Raw genomic sequence first — 20,547 nt, forward strand, 5'->3', positions numbered from 1 at the left:
GGGCTTGAGAGCTTTGAGCCAACCTTGTTTGAGTAGAGCCAGCTGCAGTCTGCTGTGTGTGCCGCAGAATGGGTAGCTCAGAGGGGACCTTAAAGGCCGCCAGTCCAACCCCTGCTGTGAGATGGTTGTTCCCCACCCAACCAGACTGCCCAGGGCCGCATCTGTGGCCTGGAACACCTGTAGGATGGGGCACCCACCTGCTCTGAGCATCTTTGTGGCCCTTCTCTGGACCCACTCCAACAACTGCACATCCTTCTTGTGCTGGGGGCCCCAGGCCTGGGCTCAGCACCACAGGCGGGGCCTTCAGGGCAGAGCAGAGGAGGACAATCCCTTCTCTTGGTCCACTGCCCCCTCTGTTGATGCAGCCCAGGGCACTGTTGGCCTTCTGGGCTGTGAGCACACGGCTGGAGAACTTGTGCCCAGCTTTTCATCCACCAGGGCCTCCAGGTCCTTCTGCACACGACTGCTCTCAGTGAGTTTCTCTCCTGGTCTGCTCTTATATCTGGCTTAGCCCCAGCCCTGCACTCGGCCTTGTTGAACCTCATCAGGTTCTCGTGTTCACACTTCTCAAGCTTGTAGGCTTTAATGAACTCCATTTCAGGTAGGGTTCTGAAATTAGCCAAGAAGCTATTAGCTGTGTCAGCCTGTATCTCTGGGTGCTGTGTAACTGTGTATTAAATGGGATAGTGGGAAGGAGCTGTTGGCTGGTAGGCTGAGGGGACTGTTGTGGGGTTTGTTGTTTGTTTTTGGTTTTTTTATTTATTTTCACCTGTGCATGATGTTAGCACCCAAGCTGTCCTGGCCTTGTTGCTGAGGTTAAAATACTAATTTCAGCACAAGCTTATTGTTCTACTACTTAATCTCAGCACTTCTCTTCAAGGAAATGGAGAACATCCTCTAGTTGTGCATAATTTTAGTGAAGATACTGCTTTGAATTTCTGTAGTGCTCCAGCTGTACAACTGTGTGGCTTTGGCCCTGGGACATGGATGGCAGCACTGCTGAGTAGAGTTTGAGTGGGGTTTTCTGTTTTTCTTAGTGCTGAAATCAAAAAGGCTTCAGTAGAGCATCAGAGGTTACATGAAATACCACACCTGAATTGCTTCTTCACTATACTGAGCACTGCTAATGGCTTTTGTGTGATATGATCCTCTGTACCTGTATAGATCCTCTGCTTAGGTTGCATCTCTGTCTCTCGATACTGCTGTCTTGCAAAAGGATGCAGTGACTTTTTTTTCCCCAGCTGCCCTTTCGTTTCTGAGCTGGGAGAGAAGTCTGAGCTTTCAAGTGCACCCCTTCCCTTTCTTTTTGTGATAAGCCTGTAGAGTTGCATTCTCCTTACAGTGTGGCACATACACAGATGTGTCTCCTTAATGTAATGAGAATGTGACATCTCAGCAAAGTTCATGAGCACGTAGTGTAGGGTTTCACTTCGCACATCAGGAAAATATCCTGTTCCTTATCGACAGGGAGGGCAAGGTCTGCATAGTTGGGGGAAAAAAAATGAATAATGAAACTGGAAGTGCCTTGTGTGTCAGAACACTGTGCGCTGTGGCTGTGAACAGTGGTCATTAGTGCTCATAGCTTAGATTCTATGGGAAACATTCTTGGTTTTGTTTTTTTTGTTTTCCCCATATTTTCTTACAGATGTTTTTTTGGTTTGACTTCAAAGAATCACAGCTCCAAGCTGTTAATGCCCAGTACTGTTACCAGGTGCTTTTTTGTGCTGCCTTAGTGACTCTTTCACTTAGAGTTGTTCTCTATCCAGAATACATGTTGGTGCTCACCAAGTTGGGTTCAGCTGCCTGCTGTAAGTGTACAGGGTGCTGCTGGAACATCCAGAGTGACATCAAAGCCAGTGGTAGAACATCAGGTCAAAACTAAGTTTGTCAGTTCGACCCCTGACGTTTTGAGTCTCTTCTAAAGTGTGGACTTGCTTGAATTCTAAGGCTGCTCTCTGGCGATGCACCTATCAAGTGCCTCCAGCCTTACATTGCTGCACTACCACGCTCAGCCAGAAACATGAAGCTGGCCTTGCTGTAAGCTTGTCCAGGGAGCTTCATGCTGTTTGGTCTTTGCTTTTGAGGGAGTATGGAGCGGGAATGAGAAACAGTCTGCTTTATTCCTCTTCTTGATTTCATTCTCAGTTGACAGAGGTGCCTTCAGCCGTAGGCAGCCATTAGGCAGGGCAGAAATGTCTTTTAAGGGGCAGTTCTATGCTCTGCATGCAGCATCGTGAAGTGGATTTATGCAGCTTCAGGGAGGCAGAGAGGAGAAATCGTGGTGAGGCTGTGGGCTCAATTAGAAGTTTAGAAGTTTAACTTCAGGCTAAATTAGAAAGATTGAGGTGGCTGTAGCTTGTTTCTGCCACTGCCTTCTGCCTGGAGAAGCCTTGCACGTATTGACACGGAGAGGATGTTTGGATGAAGAGACTTCTGTAGAAACTCTTGGTTTACTTTTCGTAGGAGCACAGTGCTCATCCCTGAGCCGTGGGATGGCTGTAGGTCATCCAGCAGGGCTGCTAATGGAGGAGCACAGCCTTTGCTTGTCTTTGTGGGTTTGCTCGTGGCACACTGACTGCTTGCTGTGTGATTGGTGTGGTGAACTTCATCGTGATTTTGGGTAATTGTTTCCCTGCAACCCAGCAGCTCACATCAGCACTGTTCAAGCTGTTAAACATTTGGACTCTCCATTTCCTTGAATTCTTACTGCTTGGTGGATTTTTGTGCCTGAAGATGTCCTTCACACCACACTTAACTCTTAATTAAGTTCTAAAATCAGAGGTTTTAAGAATCTGCAGTTGGTAGAATCTTTCCAAAGACAGAATTGCTCTGTATCCATCTTTTCCTCTGATTTGTTTGGCTGTTTTTGTTTTTTTGTAGTGGTCAGAATTATTTCTGAGTAAGAGATATTCGAAATATATATGTATAAATATATATATCTATAATTCTATATGTGTATATATACATACGTTTTCATAATACTTGAAGTATCTTTCAAGCTCTGAAGTCCCACATCTTGAAAAGCTATGCTTATAAAATGAGAGTATGTCTCTTACTTGAACTTGCTGAAGGCTTCTATTCCAATTTTTAAACTGTTTTCAAATAATATTAAAAGATCACCTGTGAAGGAAGTTCAGCCCCCCTGGTTTTGCAGCAGGAACCCACCAGCCTAAGTGGGAGCTGTGTTGCGTCAGAAGCCATGACTCCAGTTCTGTGAATCCGCGTCTGCTGTAATTGTTTTGCAAAAGAATTTTGATGTGCTTCCAGATCTGGAGTGCTCAGGCATTTTGAGCCTTGACTCAGCTCTGGAAGTCCTGGTTTTGTTTATGTGCTGTTTCTCACGCTTGAATGTTTCAGAATTGAAGCTTCCTCTTTTTTTAGTTTCGGTCCTCGGAGTTGACGAATGTTTGGGCGATAAAACGGGGTTGGTGCTGAGATATTTCCGGGCTCTCATCCTGTGAGAAGAAAGGAGGTGTTAGATTTGGGGCAGAGTAATTGAACTGAAGTCTCGGAATATTTCAGATAAGCTTTGAAATGTTAGCTGCCAAACAGTGGCTAGATAGACAAATTCCTAACTGCTCTTCCCACTTCTCTCTCTTGGAAAAACAAAAGGGAAAGGTGGGGATGGGGAAAGATAGAGGGGGGGAAAAGCCCCAAAGCCACCAGCAGGAGCTGGGTGTGCTTAGCAGGCTGTTGGAAGAGATGGCGAGTGGGAATTGCAGCCGTGTGCCCTGTCTCTTTAGCCTGATGTTTCCTTGGACGTTCTCAGCAGCGTGCACAGTAAAACTGCATCCTGTAATGTCATTTAGGTGCAGTCGGGTGGATGTGCTGTATGGTAGATGTCACCTATTCAAACATATTTACACAGTACCCTAAATTTTGAGTTAGTTGGACATGCAAGTTTGGTATGCTGCCTACTGCCTTGGTTAATGGAGGTGTTCTGGGATATCTGGCGTGCAGAATAGGAAGAACAGCAAGTTACTGGTGGGTTCTGTTTAGTGAAGGATAAATCAGTGATGGAGAAACTTGATCAGGATATGCAAAGAGTCTTTAAGGACCTTAGGATTGATCTTTGGTTTGAACCATGATAGCCAGCACTACTCTGTATTGCAGTATTTCCAGATTAAATTGATACTCTGTGTAATTTTACAGGCATGTTTTTCTAGCTTACTCTAAAGTAACTTTTTGTCTCAGAACTCATTCATGTGATTCTTTTTCTTCCCTGTAGTGGTACAGCAGCACAGGGATGCTCGTGACCACATAAGCAGCGAGTTTCTTCTCGGTGAGTATAAGCACAGATCCTCATTTTTCTGAAAGGACTTTTTTTTTCTCCTTCAAGCATTTACAGCATGTTGTGAAATTTATTTTTCTTCATTCTTGCTAAGGCATTGTGGATCCCATTCCTGTAAATTAAACCTTATGTTCTTAATGCAGAAATTGCAGACTTTCAGTTGGATGAAAAAATGGCAGTTTGATCAAAGTAGTTCCTCTTGAATGTAGCTTGTTTTGCTTAGGGAAAGCCTGCTTTATTCCACCTGATTTGAACCCTTTTCCAGAATCTCTCTGCCTGTTCAGTGTTGAAGTGTCTCTAACGTTTGTGCTACAAGAGACCAAAAAAAAAGAAAAGAAATCAGAACAGTTAAATAAGAGATGATCAGATGGCTGAAAAGCATTCTTTTCAGTATCACATATTTATTTCTTTAATTGCACTTGGTAATGAAAATAAACTTTACTCCAAAAATTGCCCACGTTCCTAATTTCTGCTTCCACATTGGTCTCCCCACCAGTTTGCAGTGCCAGCACAGTTGTGTGGGTTGTTGATGAGAGGGTGAAAAGTGACATTCTCATGTCCTGTAATCTCAGGGAGGGTGTGAGGATGGCGACCCAGGAAGGGCGGTTTGTTTGCTAGTGCCACTGCTGCCTCTGAATGCTTCGAGGAGGTCGTGGTTCTGCCTGCACAGGGGGCAGATGCTGCTGTCAGCAGTGTCAGCTGTGGCCATCTGCCTGGGGAAACAGTCAGGCATGTTTGCGATGAAACTCAAAGCTTTCTGCTTTGCATGGGTGTTTCAGTGATAGGGAGTTAGTTATCTGTTACTCTTGTTGTGGAAGTTGCAAGTATCAGTTCAGAGTTTGGTTTTGGTGCTGTCACTCAGCCAAGGAGTTTGCTTCCTGCATAGTGCTTGGTTGGTCTGGCAAACTGAAAGCAAGAAGTCAGCGTTGATTACAATCTGTTTGAGATCCAATGCAGTGCACATAAGAGCTGGATGTAGTCTGGTGTCTTGTGTGAAGTGTCTTTGGGATGGAAAATGGAGATGTCACAGTATTCCTGGGAACTTATTGCCTTGTCTGATAGTCTGCATGTTTAATTCATGTTTTTTTCTTGTACCTGCTCCTACAATTAAAAAGAAAAAAAAGCAAACTAACAAAGCACTTGATTGAATCAATGTGTGAAAGGCCACTGATTAGGATAGCCTGGGTCTTGGGTTTCCTTGTAACCCTTACTCAAAAACTTACATTGCTGTGAGACAGTCTGTGTGTGTGGACAGGCAGGATTCCTTGAGTGAACAGCTGGTACAGGAACTGTCTGGGTGAGCATTTCAACTGGTGGGGTTTCCGTTTCCTTTTCTGTTCAGCGTGGGATGAAATACAGTGAGACAGACTGCATGGCAGCAGTGGGGCTGGTAGGCATGGCACACACAGACCTTGTAGGCTGTAAGATCTGCCTACAAGTCAGTGCCAAAATGTTTTTCTGTAGCGCTGTTTCAATGTTTGTGAGACTGTGTGAGTCTTTGTAAGGTGTTGTTAGGGTTGTATAATATAGCAATGTCTGTAAGTACAACCTTGCAGCTTGATACAGCCATTACCTTTTCTCATCTGCAGGTGTGTGGTTTCAGCACAGCGTGGCTGTGGTCTTGCAAGGTCTTCTGATTGTGGTGGGGACCATGGACTTCTCTGCACTGACCATCCCTGATGGGGGCAAGCATGTTGTAGGGGGTGAATTGGGTGAGGCTTTCATTGTTTTACCACTGATGAAGGTGCAAGGCTTTGCATGATGAATGCAGATAGTATGAGATCAAATGTAAGTGCTGAGCAGTAAAAACCTGCTGTGCAAAACGTGATTGGACCTGGTCCTTGTCAGTTCCACAGTATGCATGGAGATATGCTAGCAGTCTGATTGTTCAGATAAAATGCTGGAGTGAATGGCAGTCAGCTTACGCTTTGTGGATCCTCCCATTACTCTGTCTTAGCACAGAAGCTGCTTATGCTGCTAAATGGATAAAAAGCAAGATTCATGCTTACAGGAAGCAAAATGCACTTGGGTTTTCTGCTGCTGCATTTCAGATCTCGGGGCTCCCTTCAGTAGCTGAGTGCTGCATCTCCAGTGGACGCAGGACAGTCTCTTGCTAGTTACTTTCTCTGGTTTTGCAAGTGCCTCTTGTTAATGCAGTACCTGCCCTACCTGCCTCTTCCTCTTCTGTAGCCCTGCGGAATGCCCAGCAATACAGAACGCATTATAGGAGCTGAACAGCAATCTTAACCATCCCAAGTAAAACTTAACACTGCGTTGTACTGAGTAGTTATGTATTTTATCTCGTGTTGCTGCAGTTTGCCAAAGCTAACCATGCTCCTTCATCTAGCCAGAGGACTGCAGTGATTCACTGAGTTCCTCATTTATTTTTTTTTATTTTTCATGTGTTGGGCTTTGTTGGAGGTGTGGGAGGAGATCCTGGGTTGGTGCAGGTATGTTCCAGAATGAAGGAGGTGAGGCTGAATCATGGGACTGAATTTGCCGTTTGAACTGAAGTAATACTCCATTTGGAAGGGGAGCTGGTTTAAAGGCAAGGTTTTGTTTTGATGCAATTGTGTGATGGGAATGGTTTAATCATATTTGTGGGTGATCTGGAAAATTCTGTTTGTGCAGGTAGGTGAGGGTTTGGAAACTGCAGTGACTCTGCAGTTTCCAGAGAGAAGATAAGAAGCTGTTACTCATGAGTTTGCTATAACTGCTTGCTTTTGTCCTATATAACAATATAAGGAGATGCTTCAGTTTATAGAGGAACTTTCTTCTTTCAAAGCTTCCTGGTTCACCAGATCAGGGGCTGAACACTGATGGAGCTTAAAAACTGAAGAGTAAGAATTGCTACAGGCTTGTTTTAAAAGACAAAAATCATAAATCCCCAAAGAGATCAGCATTCATGTAGGCATATTGTCCTGCAGTGCCCTGATAGAAGTATGAGTACCAATTAGGAAGGTACGGGGAATTGAGTGGTTGAATAGTCTTTTAAATTTGAATTGCCTCATGGTGACTCTCCCAAGCAGGGAAAGCTCTGCCTTTTAAGCAACAGAAAGGTGTGCTTTTTGTGACATGGATTTAGAAATACTTTCTGTTGAAACCAGTGATTTGTCTGCATTCTGGAGTATCAGTTCCTGAAATGCTGCTCATAGTCATTGCAGAGTCAAAAGTTTTTAAGGATATGAAAAAAGAATAAGAGTAGAGAGGAGCTTTCCAGCTTTGGGGAATAATGTTCTGCCAAGTGTGTCTGCCTGAGGAAGCTGATCCTGGAATGAACTGATGTGAAGAGGACAGCCTGCTTTGCAAGGAAAGCGTGCCAAGCAGAGAGAGCACTGGGCTGAACCACCTTGGGCTGGGTGCTAGAAGAACCCAAAGGAGCCCTAGAGAGGCGGGCAGTGTGGGGAGAGGGACGATGAGGAGAGATCTGAAATTCTTTTTTCCTTCACATCTCTGCTCTTGTTCGACTTGCAGATCAGCTGTTGCACTGGTGTTGCTGTGGTTAGTGTGTGCTCTGGCAGATGCTGATGTTCAGCTGACTCCAGCTGGAAAGAAGAAACAGTTCAGATTCTTACCAGAATCTGCAGCCCCAGTAAATATTATCAAATGGCTTCTGCTGTTTTTTCAGGTTTCCCTTGCAATACTCTTCTTTATTATTTTCTTAATTTAACATAAGCTGTAGTGCAGCCTTCCTTGCCAAGGCTGGCCTGGTTTTATTTATGAATAGAAGCCCTGTTGTATGAGGCAGTGCTGCTGCAGCCAGGAGGCCAGCCTGCCCCACTGCCTGCTGTGGGTGAGCTGCAATGTCCCTTCTTTGGAGTCCCCCACTGCCGAGGGGCTCCTTTGCAGAGAGCTTCATTCATGTCCTTCTTGTGGCGCATTGAAGTGCTTGGTCTTTGTGTGTCCCTATTCAGAAAAGGAGTAGCAACTTTAATACTAGGTGAGGAATTAACTCGCAGCCCCAAGTTCTCCTACATTACAGCATTAAGCAACATCTGGAGACGTGGAGTTTGATTGCTAATGGTAGGAAGTGGTAATTCTGCTGATGTGAGTCTGTGGTGGAAGTATGGATGATTGAGGTGTGGATGGATGTATTCCATTAACAAAGAAACAGCAGGTTTTTCTTTTTTTCTTTTTTTTTTTTTTTGGTAGTAACTAAGTATTTCTTTGAACTGCCTTGGTAGTGATGAGGTAACAAGTGTTCTTCAGTACTTCACTATGGGGTAGATTTTGAAAGGTTGTTACTGTGTGTGTTTTTGCTGCTTCCTGTTTACTGGATTCCTTGTTTTTATCCAAACCAGGAAGGGGAGGGGGGGGGAAATTATCTCAAGAATCTTCTGTCTCAGTCATGGGTTGCAGGGTTGTTAATTGACCTGGAACTTGGACCAGTGGAGAAAGGTTGAGCTTCAGTCTTCCATGGTCCAGTAGCTCCCTTGTGAACACTTTCTTTTTTTAATGATTCTGTATACACTGTCAGTTGGGAAGCCTTGCTTTAGAGGTAACTGCCCTCATTACTTTGTGAACAAGAAATACTAAGGTCCCTTAACACCTAGGTTTTGGGGGTTATGGTGCATAAGCTTATTTTGTATGTGTCTTGATTAGTGATTGATATTTAATTGCATTTTTCAGGGGAATAAAATCAGCAGTGTTGATATAACAAAATGACAAAACATCCTCCGAATAGAAGAGGGATCAACTTTGAGGTGGGAGCCCAGTTGGAAGCCCGTGACAGATTAAAAAACTGGTATTTTTTTTCAAAAACATTCATATTATATTAACTCTAAGTCTTTAATATCTTAAACATTTTATATTGATACCGTATTTAGAGTCCTTGTCATTGGTTTGTAGGAAAGTAGTTAATTTCTAGAAGCTTATATACCAGTGCTTGAAATGGGCAATGCTTGCTGACGTGTTGTGCTGGCATTTCTAGAAGTGTGCTCGTGCTGTGTGTGTCTGGGAAGCAGGGCTGCAGCCACCTGCGGGGCTTTGTGCTCGCATTGGGAAGGCTGTGCTGATCCAGCTGTAGAGTAGGCAGTGTGAAGAGATGAGTGCTTTGGAGTACAGGATACCCAGGGTTGGTCCTCGCTGCTTCCTTTCCCATCGCTGTTTATAATTTGTAGACTTTGAAGCCTGAAACTGTTCCAGCCTGCCCTCACCTGGGGCCATCAGCTGCCAGGGTACTGAGTGGGGAAACACCATTGAGAAATGTGCTGCGGTATTTGTCCGGCAGGTTTGAGTTTTGAGGATTTGAGATTTTGGGGGATTTGTGTGTTTTTTTTTTTTTTTTTTTTTTTTTTTTTTTTTTTTTTTTTTTTTTTGTCAACTACTGCAGGAAGGGGAGAAAGGGCCTGAAAGCCAACTCGAGCCAACTTCAAGCCTTCTTACTCTATTTGTTTTATAAAATAATCACGGAATCATGAAATGGCCTGGATTGGAAAGGGCAGAATAATACTTAAAACTGAAAATGGCTAGCGTCAAAGGCTGCTTAAATACTGAGTGGTTCTTGTTAGTGCCTTAAGATGTCTTCTCTACAGAAATCAGTAGCTAGTTAATTTTTACTTAAGAATCTCTGGGTTTGGCATAACTGAATATCAGGCTCTGGAGCATGCAGGCAGGATAAATGTGCAGAAGTAGCTGTTTAAAGCCTCCGGGCACCGCAGAAGGATTGTGTGCTGCCCCAGAGATGTGCAGAACTTGTTCCAGAATGTATCAGTCATGAGTGGAATCTCTCTTTTCTTTCCATATGCAAGGAGTTTGGAATTGTTAAAAATGAGTAAGCATAGCTCTTCATGGAAAGAACATGAAGCACAAACAATATGTTGTTCTTGGATTTTGTTGCTTTTCCTGTGTGACAGAGACGTGTAAGTAGGGTATTAGCCCAAATCTGCATGCTGCATCTTTTGTATTCTGTTTATACAAGAAGCAATGATACCATCTACAAAAAAAGACTTGAAGCTGTGCTGTGTAGGCTTAGTGGAGGTGCAGCTCAGTATGGGTTGGCTTCTGGCTACCTGCATGCACGTTTGTGCCTCTGGCTATGAGTACATAGCTCTTACTTTGGGAAACCTGGTGGACTGGGATAGGATTCCACACCTACTACTTTCCATACGTTCCTTTGCTTAAATTTAGTTTTAGACTTGTAATATATCCAGAATTCAAGCTCTCTTGATTTTTATTTTTTTTAGTGACCTGTTTTGTGCATTGTGTTCTGCAGCTCTTTAACCTCATAATGTAGTTATTGGTTATTCAGTTCTGAATGTTTTCATCTGCTTGCTGAGCTCCTGAAACATGGGTCAGAAAGTCCATCTTTCCCTGAGTGATGATTTCTGGATATTCAGGGGTTGTGTACCAAAACCTGTAAGATCTAGGGGCTTGACTAGCAGTGTTAGTAGTGACGGACAAGGGACCTTGTCTGCCCCATTCTCAGAAGGTGTGGATTTGTAGAGGAAGACAGGCTATTCTTCAGTACTTTCATCTGTCAGTGAGTCAACAGAACTGCTCTGTGATATGGCTACAGTGCTCCCTCTTTATTTGGATGCAGAACTTTTTCCTCAAGCTTGTTCTTCTCATTCTAAGCCTTCAGAGGTCCTGGCTTTAATTGCGTGCAGACTTCAGTTTTTTTCTTAGACAGAAGCCACCTCTTAGGATGGAGGGCTGGCCTGGACTTCTGTGCTCAGTATCAAATACACCGATCAGTTGGTGAGCCATTATTGCTCTCAGTAGAGCTTTGGAAAGCAGTTCATCTTGGTGCCCCATTTACTTGCCCTCACCGCAGTGGCTTGTGCCCTGCACTGCAGGTTCTGCTTGTTCAGTGTCTGCATGTTTGAATGGTGCCAGCCTTCCAGCCCTGCTACACAGAAAAAACCTGCACATGCCAGTGGAGGAATCAATGCCACTGCTGCTCCTTGCAGTGTGAAGTGAATGTTGCATCTTTTAGAGAAAACAAAATCCCTTACCAAAGGTGCTTTGGTAAGATAAGCTCTATCTTTGCTCACAATATATTGAGCATCACTTCAATTCCTGAAGGAGTTGTCTGTGTAAGCTCCTGGATTTTGAACTCCAGAGAGCACAGTGGGTACTTGAAGTGCCTATCTTAAGTGTTTTTGTTTGGTTTATTAAGGCTTGTCTGACACATGAAATGTGTCATGAAAGGCCTCTGACCGGTGTGTGCTGACCTGGGGGCATGGAGGGGGAAGAGCTGTGTCCATCAGACAGTGCCTCTGTGTGCAGAAAGGCTCTTGGTGTACACAGTGCTGGGGTTCTGAGGATGGGAGGAGGGACTGCCCTGGTGGAGTAGCCCTGGGTCTAGAGGACCCAGAAAGGCTGGCTGTGGTGACTCTCCTGCACATTCACCTCTGCTGCATTGAATTCTTGATGGTTTTAGTTTTGTTTTGGGTTTTGTGTTTTTTTTTTCCAATTGTGAAGTGCAGTTTTGCAGTTTTGATGCTTTTTTTTTTTTTTTTAGTCATTTAAAGTCTTCACTGCTGGCTAGCTGCAGATATTGCTTCTTAATGAAAAGGAGATGAATGTGCTGCTTACCTCCAGCAGGCAGATGGTGACATCTCGTTTCCATACTTTAATGATGCTTTTTTTTAAGTTCATCCATCTGTAATGCACGTAAGATAGGAAGAAACTTGATTCTATTCAAGGTTCTTGAATATTGATATCAAGGTAATCTTGTAATGAGTGTTGTACTGCCGTGTTATGGCAGAGATTGACAGTGTCATGACTGTAGCTGCTCACACTGTCAGGGTTTTGTTCCACTGCTGTAAGCATGGAAGTTCACAGTAGTTGTCCTTCATAGTACTGCTCCTCCTGGAGGTTTCCATTCCTCAGAATTGCCTTCCTAGCTCCAAGAGAAAAGGGGTTGTGTATAGGAAAGGGGAGATGCACTAGTCCAGGCCTGAGAGAGGGGAACTCCTTCAGTCATCGCTGTCTCCTGGAATTTCTGGGTACTCACTTCTTCACAGAGAAGGACAGAGGGTTGCCCTTGTCTCTACAAGAAACCTCCCTTCACATGGCTGGCTGTGCTCTGACAGCTGTAGTCGGAGGTTGCCAGTTGCTGTTCATCGGCACTATAGAGAGTTGTACTGTTGAAGTCTTCAGTTGTTGCTTGGGTTCTTAGGGAAATTAATTGCCACTGTTTGTGACTCTCAGAAGTTTCCCCTTATCTAACTCATTAGGCAAAAGGCCTTGGAAGATACAGACTTGCCGTTCCTTTCAGGTTGAGATGTAAGGCTGTTTGTTTTGGTCTCCTGACAAATCATGAGAAGCTGTCTGGCTTCATCTGGCTCTTCAGCATGTTAGATAAACATCCAGATCAATCCCAGTTGAGGATCTCTTACTCCAAATCACTTACCTGTTCTGAAAGCCCATACAGCCAGCTTAATTCTTCCTTTGTGGTCTGGTGGAGGATGGACCATACATGGACTCATGGCAGGCTGTGTTCTTTTCATGTCCTTTCAGTCAGACTTCAGTTCTTGTTTTTCACTTCACGAAACTTTCCAGTGTGTGTTCTTGATAAACAAGCTTGAATTCCTTAGATTACTTCCATCCCATGGCGTGTGCTTGCATGGATATCCTGTGTTACCTTCTGTGTAGATGCGTGAGGGCTTGTGCATCCTGATGTGTTGTGCTTGCTCAGGGCACTGAAGGACAGGGGCTTAATATTGGAGGAAGGATGCCTGCGCTGTCAGTTGTTCTCAGAGCTGTTGGGAGCCTGGGAGCTTTTTGTCTTTGCTTTCAAGGCATTGAGACAGCACTGCGCTGCTTTGTATCCGAGAGGAGGGTCTCACTGGGGAGGCACTGAAGTTTCTGGTTGGATGTAACATAGCTTCTGACAGGTTTGCTGTTCCAGTCAAGCACTGAGCATCTGTTTGCTGATGGTGGTGGCTGCGGTGAGGGAAGGCTTGTTCATACTGCAGTGTGTTAGCCAGGAGCTGCCTGAGAGCTCTGGGTCACTCAGCTCTTGACGAGGCTGAAGTGGGGTCTTGCTGTCAGGTATGGTTTTTACTGCCCTTGTTGATGGATCATCTTGTTGATGTTGATGTCTCCCACCATCAGGGAGCCTTCAGGAGGTGAGGTGAGCTAGGTGTGGATGATAGTGGTGCATGCTTCTGGGGTGATTATTCTTTTGGTGTAGTCTCCTGTTCCTTCTTTCCCTGTGTGAAGAAGGGAGCAGTCTTGGCTGAATGGTTTATTGGCTCTTGTCATTTAAGCATGGCTCCTCAGCAGGAGGAAATCAGCGGATTGAGTGTATTTCCCAGGGATGGGCATCTGAGTGGAACACATTGTTAGTTTTGTGCTGAGTCAGTTTTGGATCATCCTCATCAGAGTCCTCATTGATCTTTGAAAATCTGAATGAGTCTCAGCTCTGCTGCAATCCCAGCAGCAAGAACTTCTGCTGGCTTCTCGAGAGGAGCTGGGAATTCCTGCCCCCAATTCTGCTGTTCTGTGCAGGGAGCTGTATTCTGGTTGTTGCCATTGCTTGTGCCGAGTACTGTGCAGTTCCTGGGATACTGAGGAGTAAACCACCTCTGAGAGAATCAGTGTGTTTGGAAGGACTGCAGGTCTTTCCTCTTTGAGACCCTGTGCAGAGCAGTTTGGGACTTAAATACAACAAATGGTGACCATCACACACACAAATAATCACACCCTAGGAAGGAAGGAGTCAAGATGTCCCTACCATAAGTATATCCCATCTGTCTTTCTCTCTCCTCCACAGCCTGTGCTACACGTGCTCTCATAATGTACTGGGATGAACTAATGGCATAGCTTGAGGTATGTGGCATCGGGTATAAGGCAGGTCTTTGGTTGCAGTGTAAGGCTTTGGCATGGAGTATTTGTAGCTCTTTTTCAACAAGCTGTGATTGGATGTGACCCCGTACGTTCTGAAGGATTTCATTGATAGATAACCTTTCTTTTAATCCGTGTAAGATTGTATAAAATAATTCTTTGCTTTTCTTTTGAGTTCTTTCTTCTTATAGCTTTATTTCTAGCATCAGGCTTAATCTTTTTTTTTCCTCTGCCCTTACCCTTTGTTCTGCCTTCTTAAGTGTGATTTGTCAAGTAAAGAGTACTTGTGGATTTAGGCTTTTCCTTCAGGCCTTTGTTCTATTCACCAGGGTCTTGCTTTAGTTCCAGGTGACTGTAAGCATTGACAAGTGAGTGTTTTCTCCTGGTGCTATTATGGCAGGGGGGGAAATAGCAGTACTTGGGATGTGATCGTCAGCTGAAATAGTGGAATATGCTGCCGTGCTGAAATATGTACTTAAGTTACCAATTACCAATGCAATTAAAGAATTAAGGTCTTCCTGGTCAGAAACAAATGAGTCTGACCTTTCCCTGATTCCTATACTTTTAATGTACAAAGCACTTTGTATTTGAAAGTCCTAGGACTCTGATGGATTTTAACTTTAAGAATCTAAAACTAAATTTGGATTTAGTGTCTCTGCTAAAATCCTACTATTAAACTGAACAAGTGATATATGAGACGTGTTGATGGGCATCTCTGAGGGAAGTGATTGTGTTGTTCCAAATGTTGCTCTTAGTAAGAGAGAGCAGAAGCTATCAGTTCTGCGTACATGTAAAATTTCTGGGAATGGGGGAGGCTTTTTTGTTTTACTGATCTCTAGCTGCTTTGTTTTGTTTCTTTTTTACCCCGGGCTGGAACTCTTCAGTTGTTTCCTCTTTCTGCAACAGTCTTTGTCTTTGTTCAGTGTTGGGATTCATTCTGTACTGAGCTCCGAGTCACCTGCAGCATCGTAATTGCTTATACGAGTGATGTGTCAAATAGTACTAAGGCTGTAGAAACTAATGCTTTTTAGATGAGGTGGCGTGGATCCTCCATCACACCAGATCAAGCGATCTTCAGCTGTTTTGCTGTTGATTGTGCAGAAGGCCATCTGTGTGTAAAGCTTCGTAGTGCAGTTCGAGTAAACCTCCTCTTAACTGAAGTATTCTAATCTACCTCTTCTCCAGGTATCCAGCCCACATTGAAGAAATTGATTATGAGGAAGGAAAAGTACTTATCCATTTCAAACGGTGGAACCACAGATATGATGAATGGTTTTGTTGGGACAGTCCTTATTTACGGCCTTTAGAGAAAATACAGTTAAGGAAGGAAGGATTACATGAGGAAGAAGGGTGTGCAGTAAGTAGAAAATAAAGGATGTTTGAGCACATGGAGCTGTTGAATGTGCAGTTGGCCTTTATAATGGTTAAAACGCTTCGCTGTTGCTTCGTTGCCTGCTGTACAAGTTCTATGAGTTATTTTTAAATACTGGAAAGCTACACATCTCATGTTCTAAGGAAGTGGTGTATTTCTGTATTTCTCAGATGAAAATGCTTTTCAATATTGCCTTGTAGGGTTTTCATATAAATGATCAGGTGTTGGCATGCTGGTCTGACTGTCGCTTCTATCCAGCCAAAGTTACTTCTGTTAACAAGGATGGTAAGGAGTCATTACTTTTTCTTGGTCACATTTGTTTGTAATGTATTTGTAATGTGTTGGAGCCTTCTTGCATAGTTGGAGGGAGTACAGCAGACTGAGAGCAAGTGGGAACATTTTTGTGAATTGCGTATCTTAATCTTCCATCAGCTCTTTCAACTTAGCCTTTCACCCTTTCCATGAGGTAAGAATCTTCTGGGATATCCAGTCAGTAATTGCTATGAGGATGTGCTCAAGGGAAGTTGTTTCTTAAATTTACTCTCAAGGAATGTGTGTAGTTGCAATAAGCCTAATGTGGAAGTTGCAGAAACTCTTTGCAAATAGAGAATCTGGAGAGCACAACTGTGCTTCTTCTTGAGCATCCACAAGTAGGGATTTGTTCTTGTGCTGTGCTTTCTTTGCATTGAGTACATGTTGTAAGATCAAGGAGAAAGTCTGACCTTTAAAAACCCTGTGGACTCAATGTTTTGGAGTTTTCTGACAAAAAGTATCTAAGGACAAGCTCTTAAGCTTGGGCATGTAGATGTTTTTTGTGTGTACTGTAATTTATTTATTTATTTATTTATTTTTGTAACTTCATTATTTTTCCTATTTTTCCTTTATCTGTCCTGTGAAATGACTTCTGAACTTTCTAAGAAAAGTGGCAAAGCAGCTCTTAGCTAGAGCTAAGCATGCAGCTTCATCATTGGAGCTCTGGTACTCTGTTCAAGCCCTTTCAATCTTTAAACTTACACTTTGTTTTCAAACTTTAGGTACATACACTGTGAAATTTTATGATGGTGTAGTTCAGACTGTCAAAAACATTCATGTCAAAGCTTTTTCCAAAGATCAGGTAAGTAGTTTGTTCATTCTAAAATTGATGTTTAGGCTTGCTGAATTATAAAAAACGAAATAGTAAAATTAGTAGAACTTCTCTAATGCTAAACTGCTGTACATTTGAGATGAAGTCCATCAAAATGATAAGGTGGTGCAAAGCTTCATGGCCTGTTCTGTGAAGTTTTCAGGCTCATGTTTTTATGAATATGCTGCTTGAACTGAAGAAGTCATAGACTTAGATTATTATTTTTTTAATGAAAGTGTCATTGGAAGGTTCAGAATTTGCGTACCAAAGCTAATGGTGGGGTATTATATAATGGGGGGGGGAAAACTGTTTGGCTGTGTCACTAGTGAAGTTGGTTTTGTGGTATGTATATACTTAAGCATTGAGAGCTATGAAGTGAAGTTTTTTTTCTTTCCCAGAGTAACTACTGATTGCCTCAGGATCTTTAGGGAAGTTGCCCAGTAGTCTCTGGCTTCATTGCTTTTAGGATGTGAACTTTATTAACACCCACATTCTGTTCTTCTATTTGTCTGTTTACCACCCTTTGCCTTCTCTGTTCTACATGTTCAGAATTCAGCTTATGTTGGAAAGCATTAGTGAGATGTCAGCTCACTGTCACAGTGAGATGAGAGAATAGCTGTTTTCTATTCAGTTTTCATGTGGATGCTGTAGGAAAGGGTGACAAATTCTTTTCTTGTGCGACTTGGTTAAAACTTTTAAGTCCCTGCTTCAGAATAATTGTCATTGAAGGAATGGTTTTGTTTGTGATGTTGCCACATGCGGTGTTGCTGTAGCCTGTGTTTTCAGTCCTGTTTTGCTTTTAGGGTTGTTGGGTTGTTTGTTAGTTTTTTAGTTTGAAAAAAGACGTTGGGTCCCTCAGGAACTTGAGTCTTAGAATTCAGGTTCAAGTGACGAATTACTGATAGACAGCAATCTAATCTCTCACTGCTGGGAAGAGCTGTGCTGTTCCTTGGAGGCCTGTAGGTTTGTCTGCCAGGCTGGGAGGGAGAACTTTCAGACTTGCTGCAGGATGACTTAGTGACTGACTTTCAAAGGTTAGTGACTGTGCTTGGTTCAGGTTGATTCATTCTCACAAGGCATCTACCAGAAGAATTTTCATTGCCATGTGGAGTATTTCTACCTTATTTAATCTTAAACACATAAAACAAACAACACTAAAAAATGTTTTTTTCTTCATTAAAATATTCAAAATGTTCTCTTTTCTTTCCTACGGAGAGCTCATCAGGTTTCCATATGGCTTCAGATGGATAAAATACATTCCTTCCAAAACCTATTCAACCATTGACTAGGAGGCTTTCTATTAGCCTGGGAGATGAGTTGTTCTACAGCATAAAATCACTTCTCATTGTGTAAAAAAGACTCGGGCCTTGGGGAGCTCAGGAAGTTGCTTGTGGATGTAAGTTCATGAGGTGGATTCGATGCAGCAGCAAGCTGACAGTGGAAGAGAAGAGCTCTCATTCTGGAGTAGGATAGCCATGAAGGCAGAGGTTAGAAAAACAAACATCTTCTTTAATAATAGTATCCCTTGGTAGAGGGGATACCTCTACACATCCCTCTACAGGGGGTACTAACAGGCACTGCTGAACTGTCATAGTAAAATGCTTATGCACATGCTTAATGCAGATGGACAGAGTGATGGTATTTATTCAAGCTTTTAAAATGTTGGTAAAATTGAGAGACGATCCGAGATCAGTTTGAGGTGGTTTGTGCCTGTTGTGGCATGGCACTGTGTCTGACAGCTCTGTGAGCAGCACAAGTAACAAAACCCGGTGTTTGAGGGTTGCTGTGTTGAATGTGTTATGGGTTTGGGCATATTTTTGTTTTGCTTTTTTTAACTGATGTATGAGGCTTCTCCCACAGCTGTGCTATTCAAGGAATGTACTTTTTTTTTTTTCCCCATGATAAACATTAAAAGTTGTGCTGAGACACCAGTGCCTTTTCTTTGTGAGAGGATGAAAGACTTGTTGTGCCTGGCAGGGCTGTGGCTGGAAGGAGTCTGAATGCTCATTGATGCTGCAAGTTACCAGGCAACACGAAGGGAAGGCAATTAAACTGAAGGCAGAGTCGACATGCAATCAGATATAAATTATTAATCTAGATTCAGAAGGCTTCTGTGGCTCAGAGCAGAGGAGCTCTGGGATGGCCTGTAGCAGGAGCGTTGGAAGGAGGGGAAAACAAAGCTGGCATCTCTCCACCATGAGCTGTTGGAATGAATTGTGACCACAGAATGGAAAGGGCGTTCAGTAGTGCTGAACTGTAGATACAGGGGTGTTCTTCCTGGCTTTCTGTTACTGTATAACCACGATGTAAAAATGAGACTGTTTGAATGTTGTATCAGTAGCTTACTGCCCAGGGGCCACTGAAGATTGTGATGTTTGAAGTGCTTACAGTAACTGGCCTTGTTTTTTGAACACAAGCAGAGGTTGGTGACTGCAGTTCTGTGGATGACTGCCTAGCACTTGTGATGAGCAGTGACAGAAACAACCGAAATGCTTGTTTGTTTTGAGATCCTTCTGTGGAAGGAAGAGGGGAGTTCTGCAGCCAGGAAGTTGAGGTGTGTGCCCTCTCCTGTGCTCTTGGCTCCCACTCCTCCTGCAGTGCCCTGGGTAAGCTCTAAGCTGACATAGAGCTATGGGGTTGTTTCTGGGCCCAGCCTGCACGTGGGAACCAAGGCACAGCAAGTCTTTTATGCCATTGGGTTGTCAAAGGAACGAATCTGTTCTGCTGTCCTGTTCAAGCAGCATCACTGTTCTGCATGGGCCTTTGAACAGATAAAGTGCCTTGAAGTTTTAATCTGAGGGGTTACCGTAGAGTGTGTGCTTCTGTCCTTTGGAAAGTTGCAAAAATATGCAGGATTGCTAAATGCAAAGGTGTGGAATGACTTCAAGGTTGCAGCAAGTTAATTTTCATGTCACTCTCTTTATTCTAGAATATTGTGGGTAATGCTAAGCCTAAAGAAAGAGGTAATGAAATTCCGTCATCTCCTGAAAAGCGGGAGAAATTTAAAGAACAGAGGAAAGCAACAGGTAATGCAAAGAAAGACAAGGATGAAAAGACATTAAAGACTGAAAAAAGGGTTAAGCAACCTGATAAAGAGGGGAAACTGATAGTCGTTTCAGAAAAAGGCAAGGTCTCAGAGAAGAATATCTCTAAGAATGGAAAAGAAGATAAAGAGAATATATCAGAGAATGATATGGAATATTCAATAGATACACAAATTGAGAAGAAGCCTGAGAATGACAATGTGAAGAGTCCGCAGGAAAACGTAAAAGAAACAAAACGAAAACGTGGCAGACCACCAATAACACCTCCAGCAGGTTTGTAATTGAATTTGAATGCATGTACCAAGGTCAGAAACCTTTCAGTTAAAGAAATAGAAGAGATGTTGTTTTTCTGACAACAGTCTTAATTATTTAGAAATTTCTCAATTTTTTCAGAACTTCAGGCTTGGTTTAAACTGAATGCATACTTGTTACTCACACGTGGAGTGTTCATGCTTTGGTGTGAGGTTGGATTTGGGCCAGTAATGTATGTCTGCAGGAAGATTAAGTGCTGTTATGTACAAGTGAAGCTGTTCACGAAAGCCTAGCATTTGAAGTCACAAGACTTGTGAATTGACATTCTGAAGTTTTCCAGCTTTATATCTAACCAACTTCTGCTCTTTGTCTGAATATGCAGAGCCTGGTTCTCAGACGCTGCAGCCCATAGCCTTGGAGTTGAGACGCCGGAAAATACCAAAAGGAGGTGAAGTGCCGTCAAAGCGTCCCAGGATCGACAGAAACCTGTGTGAGTGTCCTTTGGTATTTAGCTCTCAGGATTTGTGCATATATCAGTTCTTAAAGTAAAGAGAGAAAAGGTCTGTAGTAGTAGTAAAGTTCAACTGTGATATATGAAATAGAAAAACATGCTAAACTTTGTCCTACATCAACTATTCATATGTAGTATCATCATTCTGAAATTACCTCC

At 43.1% G+C, this 20,547-nt stretch overlaps 1 protein-coding gene across 9 annotated transcripts in view; it reads left to right on the plus strand.

The window, feature by feature from the left end:
• Positions 1 to 20,547, plus strand: part of PHF20 (PHD finger protein 20) — a 64,186-nt gene that overhangs the window by 1,966 nt on the left and 41,673 nt on the right. For 5 of the 9 annotated variants that reach the window (XM_042835512.1, XM_042835517.1, XM_042835519.1 and 2 more), the window contains 8 exons: positions 4,229 to 4,282; positions 5,881 to 6,003; positions 8,921 to 9,035; positions 15,272 to 15,443; positions 15,659 to 15,743; positions 16,493 to 16,572; positions 19,511 to 19,898; positions 20,260 to 20,367. In XM_042835512.1, coding sequence (XP_042691446.1) covers positions 8,953 to 9,035; positions 15,272 to 15,443; positions 15,659 to 15,743; positions 16,493 to 16,572; positions 19,511 to 19,898; positions 20,260 to 20,367 — 916 coding nt within the window. In that variant the 5' untranslated portion in view covers positions 4,229 to 4,282; positions 5,881 to 6,003; positions 8,921 to 8,952. Of the gene's footprint in view, positions 1 to 4,228; positions 4,283 to 5,880; positions 6,004 to 6,712; positions 6,840 to 8,920; positions 9,036 to 15,271; positions 15,444 to 15,658; positions 15,744 to 16,492; positions 16,573 to 19,510; positions 19,899 to 20,259; positions 20,368 to 20,547 lie in introns of those variants that run through there. The other 4 variants (XM_042835515.1, XM_042835516.1, XM_042835518.1 and 1 more) reach the window with 3 other exon arrangements.

The sequence above is a fragment of the Centrocercus urophasianus genome, unplaced genomic scaffold, assembly GCF_019232065.1.
Source record: "Centrocercus urophasianus isolate 14NV4802_14NV808 unplaced genomic scaffold, USGS_Curo_1.0 seq_53, whole genome shotgun sequence".
In the NCBI taxonomy this organism is placed as follows: Eukaryota; Metazoa; Chordata; class Aves; order Galliformes; family Phasianidae; genus Centrocercus; species Centrocercus urophasianus.